A 6,734-nucleotide genomic window follows, 5' to 3' on the forward strand; every position below is an offset into this window, starting at 1 on the left:
TGGAAAATGGTTCACAAAAAAAATAGGCACGAAAAATCACGTTTTTTTTTGTTTAAACTGCATTTTGGGATAATAAATAAATTTTTTGAGGAATTTCATTGGAACCGTCGGAAAGAGGAGATCTTAAGCAATAAAAATATATGTGTCTCAATCTTTTCTAGTGTCGAATAGTCTTAGTTATTGGCCGTTGAAAAGCGGTGTCCCGGTAGTGGCGTTTTGGCCGTTTGAGGGTTAATTCATTTTCGTGCCTGAAAGTTCAACTACGTGGTTGAAAGTTGAAACACGTTATTAAAAATTCATTCTACTATTAAACTTAACTATTAAAGTTTCATAATTTTAGTTGAAAATTCATCTCATTGTTTGAAATTTAAGTTATTTTGTTGAAAATTTCGATTTTCTTTTTCTTGAAAATTAATCTTTTAACTTAAAATTGAACTATTACACCTTTGTTTGAAATGCATTTTTTTATTTGAATATTGAACTAGGTAGTTGATTGAAAATTCATATATTCTGTTAAAAATCAGTTTTATTTTTCTTGAAAATTATTTCTTTTTTATCTAAAATTTAACTAGTTTGTTGAAAATTAGTTTTTTGTCAAAGATTAATTATTTTATTTAAAAATGTATATCTTTGGTTCAAAATTTTATTATTTTTTGAAAATTCGTTTTATTTTGACTTTAAAATTAGTTTTTTTAATAACAAATTTGACTATTACCATACTATCAATTAATCCTTTTTGTTTGCAAATTGAATTACATGGTTAAAAAATGAATTGAATTTGTTAAAAATCATTCTCGTGATTAAATATTCTTAATTTTAGTTAAAAATTCATCCCTTTGTTCGAAAAAGGAAATATTTGGTAAGAAATGCATTTTTTGTTTTCTTGAAAATTACTTTTTTGTATGAAAAATTAACTATTCCATTTTGAGTTGAAAATCTTTCTTCGTTTGGTTGAAAATTCATGTATTATGTTGAAAATGCGTTTTTCTTGTTTTGAAAATTAATTCTTTTTTAACTGAAAATTTAGCTATTCCATTTCTGATTAAAAATTAATCTTTTTCCGTTGAAAATTCGTTAGAAATTCGATTTTTCGGTAGGAATTTAATCTTTATGAATAAAAATTCAATTGCTGAATATACATAAGTTAAAAATGAAACTGTAGAAAATTAAATAGTTGAAATTCGAAATATGTTAAGCATTTAAGTTATAAAAGCAATGAATTTTGGAACTTTAAAGTGAACGATCCTCAAATTTATAGCATTTAAAATTGAAAATGTTTTTATGTGAGTTGCTGAAAAATTATATAATATTACATTTATCGCGTTTAAAATAAAAATGCACACGGTTTACCAAGTAAAATTTTTTAATTTTAAATTAATTAAAGAATTCCGAGTAAGTAATAATAACTATATTTTTAAAGTAGCTTTCCAGGTCGCAAAAGCCCCCTTCCTAAAAAAAAATTTCAAACACATAGTATACATAGTAATTATATAAATAATCGAATAAAAATAAAAATATTGAAATAACAGTGTAGTATAATTAAATGTTAAATTTTGTAATTTTTAAAAGTTTTTGGTTAGATAGGCTTTTATTTGAAAATAGAAGAATCAAAGTACTTAAAACTTAAAGCAAATTAAATGAAGCTGACAAAACTTAATAATTATAAATCTTATAATTTTAAAATAATTGCTTAACTTAATGATTAGTTATATTTTCCCCCACTTTTCAGTTAGTAATGTAATAATTAATGCAAGCTGGCAAAACTAACTGCTTAAACAAATTATTATTTTTTGTAACTATATCTTCTCTTAAATAATTGATAGAAAGTTCTGGTTTTTCTGGAATTCTTCACTTTGCTTTGATTTTTTATTTACTAACGAATAATAAATAAACATTAGAGAGAATAATTTTTTAAACAATCTCTTTCTTTTTTGTGAATAAGTTTTTCTCAAATAAAACAGATATTAATTTAAAACATTCTTCAAATTGTTCGCATGGATGACTGTTATAAGCAATAATAAATTGTTTAAACAATTATATTTATTCAATTGCATTATTTATTTTATTTCGCTGTAAATGAGAATTGAAAAAAAAATTTTCAATTTTCCGAAAAAGCTGCAACTTTCTAACATTATTCCAATATAATAATATTCAAAATAATAATTTGTTGAAACAATTATTTTTATTAACTTGAATTGATTGTCAACTCACTACAGCAGAAAAGTTAACAAAATGTAGACAGTAAAAAACCGCAACTATCCATCATTACTATAGGAGAAGATAATTATATACAATAATAAATTGTTTAAAAAATTATGTTTGATCATTATAATAATTATTACCTTCCTCTGAGTGAAAAGTGGACAAAAAGATAAAAAAAAATCAGAAAACCCGTAACTATCTAGCATGACAATATAAATAGGAGAAGAAAGTGAAAAATGATAATAAATTGTTTAAACAATTTTTCGTTAAACGTAAATGACCACTCTAAATGAAATGTGTACAATAAATTGAAAAATTCAGAAAAAACTGTAACTATCTAACAGTATTCAAAAGGAATATCATTAAAAATAATAAAGAATTGTTTAAACAATTATACTTGTTAACTTACAATTATTATTACTGGCTACAAGTAAACAGAAGACAAAAAGTGGAAAATTAAAAAGATCGCAACTATCTACCACTACTATAGGAGAAGATATTTTAAACATGACTAATTTGTTGAAACAATTATCTTTGATAAATAAATTTAATGTTTAACTCACTCCAAGTAAAAAGTGGACAAAAAGATGAATATTTTAGAAAAAACGCAACGTTCTACCATTATTCAAAAACTTAAGAAAAAAAAAACACTTTTTAGTTATGGGGTTTTTTTGGGACCCTATACAACATATTTATGGGGGTGATTTTTAAAAAGTCAATTTTGATTTGTATTCTATGGGTCATTGTGAACAGAAATGTTGAGTTTGCAGTCGATTCACCTAAAATTGACGATTTTGAATAAAATTTAGAAAAACGTCCTTTTGTTTATGGGAAATACGTGTTGAACTTGCGGAACCACTACATATGATAAAAAAACAGCATTATTTTTTTTGTTGATAAGTACAAAATTTTCGAACAAAAATTAGATCGCAGTAATATATAGTTTCAAAATATTTATTCTTATATGTAAATTGCAGGCACTTCAAAATAAAAGTGATGCCCTTTTTAAGTAGGTCATATTTCCCTTTATACTGAAGCCTATTTTTCTTGTCTACGAAAAAGTAGGTCAACCTCAAACTTTAATTTTTGGCTACTTTTGGGAGAGTTCAAGCTATAATTTTCGGTTGATTAAAAAAAATAACCTTTTTTAATGCCAAAAAAACAGTTAGAAGATTGAATACTGTCAAGAAATCCTTACAAAATAATTTTGGATATATGTAATATATTTTATATCTATAATAATATCACTAAGTTCGACGTGTATATGTATCATATTTTTTAATTTTAATATTGAAAAAATTGTAACTAATTTTATTTAAATTTCCATTGTAAATCTGCGATTTCTTAATCACAATCGTCGAAACTTTTTTTCTCTATTTTTCTTTTCCAAAAAAGGGCATGCAAAAATGGCGTACACATTCTATTTTTCGAGAAGAGGCACTCAGAACCCTCTGAACGCATTTAAAGATACGCTCCTGTTTTACAGATGGACCGGAACCTTGTGCTACATATGAGAGGGCTAAAAAAATGACATTTGTCTAAAAATAACAACAAATAAATTCCTTTAGTGCGTAAAAAAGTATCAAGTTGGTCAAAATAATTAATGAAATCTAGAATTATTGATCGAAAACGAATTAAAAATAAATTAAAGGCTCAACGACTAGCGTTGTTCTTTGTATCGGAAAACCAAGATGGCGACTCACGTGGATTGAAAAAAAGAGATTTCACTTTTCGTCTAATTTCGTCCGACACTTTTCCATTTTTGTCGAATGATCAATGGCAGTGGCATTTTTATCGTATACTAAGTATATTAGGTTACTCAGATGTATGCAAAATAGTTCAATTTTGTACGAAACATCAAAAAGATCAATCATGACAACCCGGCCGAGGTTGGAAAAAGTACTTGAGGACCTCCAGAAAAATCCGTTTTTTGACAAATATGCACAAAAAATTGCTAAACTTCAACAAACTAGTCCCGAAGAATTCTTGGATAGAGTCAGTGAAAAGGAGAGGAAAATTAAGGAGGAGAAAGGTACATAACCTCAATATATATTACAGTGTTTTGATAATTTTTGAAACAGCTTGTTCATTTGTTTCAGTTGTTTTAAATTATTAAGAAATTGTCATTTAAAAGAAATTAATTATTTAGTATCATTTATTCATTATACAAAAAAGTGTAATGATTCAAATATTTGAGGTTAGTTTCATATTGATTGCATTTTAACAGAACCTATAAATTATTTTTTGTCAAATAATCGTGATTTTCATTTCTTGTTAACGATGCCATTGTTTATCTTTGAAAATTGTTACCAATTTTCTACTATAATTTGTTATCCACAAATTGGGTGACCATATGTCTTGAGTTTTTGTGTCGTAGAACGAAAATTCACGATTTTAATTGTGCGAACCTAAATTTTGTTCACAATTTGTGAGGGAACCGTCTCATTGTGATTGTTCAAAATTTGTGAGGGAACCGTCTCATTCTGATTGTTCAATTAAATTTAAAAAACTTTGCATGTGAGAATTTTTGGTAAAATTTAAAAAGAAAGGGAAACCTCGAATTCCCTAAACAAATTGGAAGTTCTGAAAAATATTTAAAATAAATATTGTACAGATTTTACTCAAGGATTTAAATAAGAATGTTAACCCAGAAAAATTATTTGTTTAATTTATAAACTTAGAGAATGAACATACAATTTTCTTTTTTTTAATTCATCAACATCAAAATTGCCAAAAACAAAAAATTTAAACTTTTTGAAAATTCAACTGTTACTTTGAAAGTTCGTCTTTTGGTTTTCGATTCCAATTGTTTGTATTAAAGGTTAACTTTTTTTGTAGAAAAGTTATATTTTCGGTTCAAAAACTCAATTGTTTTGTAAAAAAATTCGTCTGTTGGCATGCAAATTTCACATTTTGGATGACAATTTTGTCTTTATTGACTGAAAAATCTTTCTTGGTTGAAAATTTGTCTTTATGGTTTAAAAAATCATCTTTTAGAAATATTTTAGAACATCATCTGGTAGAAATTTTTTTTTTGTCAAATATGTAAAATTCTTGGTTGAAAACTAATCTTTTCTGATCAAATATTTTCAAATATCTGGTTGAAAAATTGTCTTTTGGGATGGAAAATTCGTCTTATTATGGTTGAATTCAACTTTTTTTAGTTTAAAATTAAAGTCTTTTATGTTTGAAATATCAACTATTATGTTTTTTGTTGAAAATTCAACTACGTAATTGAAAGTGGAACTAGTCTGTTCAAAATTAATTTTTTTAGTTGGTGATTCATCATTTTAGTTCAAAAGCCTTTTTTTTATTATCAAAAGTTCAACTATTTTGTTGAAAATTCGTTTTTAATTGGTTCAAAATAAATTTGTAAAAAAAATGTAACTTCCGTTTTTTCGTTGAAAATTGATCTTCTTTAGTTGAAAATTTATGACCTTTTTTTAAATTCATCTTTTTTTTCGAAAATTAAACTATTTTGTTTAAAATTATTTTTTTGGGGTAGATTTATCATTGTAGTTGAACATTTATTTCTTTGGTTAAAAATTTAACTTTTTTGACGAAATTCTTTTTCGGTAGAAAATTAATTTTTTAAATTGAAATTTAAAATTGAAAATTGATCTTTTTTACTTGAAACTTCATGTATTTGGTTGAAAATTCGTCTTTTTTGGTAAAAGATTAATCTCTTTGGATGCAATTTCATTTTTTGTTAAAGATTAATTATTGTAGTTAAAATTTCATTTCATTGGTTGCAAATTTAACTATTTTGTTGAAAATTCTCTTTTTTTAGAGAATTGATTTTATTGGTTGTAGTTTTTGGTAGATTATTAATCTTTTTGGTTGCAATTTTATTTTTTTTAGATATCTTATTGTAGTTAAATTTCATTTCATGCTTACCAATTTAAATATTTTGTTGAGAATTCATAAATCTGTATTTAAAAATTCATATTATTTTTGGCAGCAAATTAATTTTATTGGTTGTATTTTTTGCTAGAAGATTATTCTTTTTCGTTACAAATTCACTTTAGATAAAGATTCCTTATTGCAGTTAAATTTCATTTCTTTAGTTACAAATTTTAACTACTTTGTTGAAAATTCATATATTTTGTTAAAAATTCATATTTTTTTTGGTAGGAATTTCATTTTTTTGTTAAAGATTTCTTATTGTAGTTAAATTTCATATCTTTGGTTACAAATTCAACAATTTTTTTGGAAATTCATATATTTGATTAAAAATTCATTTTTTTTTTGTAAAGAATTAAATTTAATGATTGAAAATTAATTCGTTTGCTTGAAAATTTAACCTGAAAAAAGAATTTACAACTGTGAGGGAAAATGAAAAACTAGGTAGAGGAAAGTCAGGAAAGCAAAGTTTACTTCTATCTACCTTGTCAAAAGCTTTTTCTAGGTCAACAAATGCACAGAAAACTTTTTTTTCCTACTCTCAAACTTTTCTCTGTTATTTGCCTTAAGCTAAATATTTGATCCGTACATGACCTTCCTGGCATAAACCCACTTTGGACTTCCCAAAT

At 24.9% G+C, this 6,734-nt stretch overlaps 1 protein-coding gene across 1 annotated transcript in view; it reads left to right on the plus strand.

Annotated features, from left to right (window-relative positions):
* The first annotated feature begins 3,705 nt into the window (after positions 1–3,705).
* The window catches only part of LOC117174821 (methionine--tRNA ligase, mitochondrial-like), a 25,987-nt gene continuing 22,958 nt past the window's right edge, over positions 3,706–6,734 (plus strand). The window contains exon 1 of the mRNA XM_033364201.1: positions 3,706–4,234. Within this exon, the coding sequence (XP_033220092.1) occupies positions 3,979–4,234 (256 nt within the window). The 5' untranslated portion in view covers positions 3,706–3,978. The remainder of the gene's footprint in view (positions 4,235–6,734) is intronic.

Source organism: Belonocnema kinseyi, chromosome 6, assembly GCF_010883055.1.
Source record: "Belonocnema kinseyi isolate 2016_QV_RU_SX_M_011 chromosome 6, B_treatae_v1, whole genome shotgun sequence".
NCBI lineage: Eukaryota > Metazoa > Arthropoda > Insecta > Hymenoptera > Cynipidae > Belonocnema > Belonocnema kinseyi.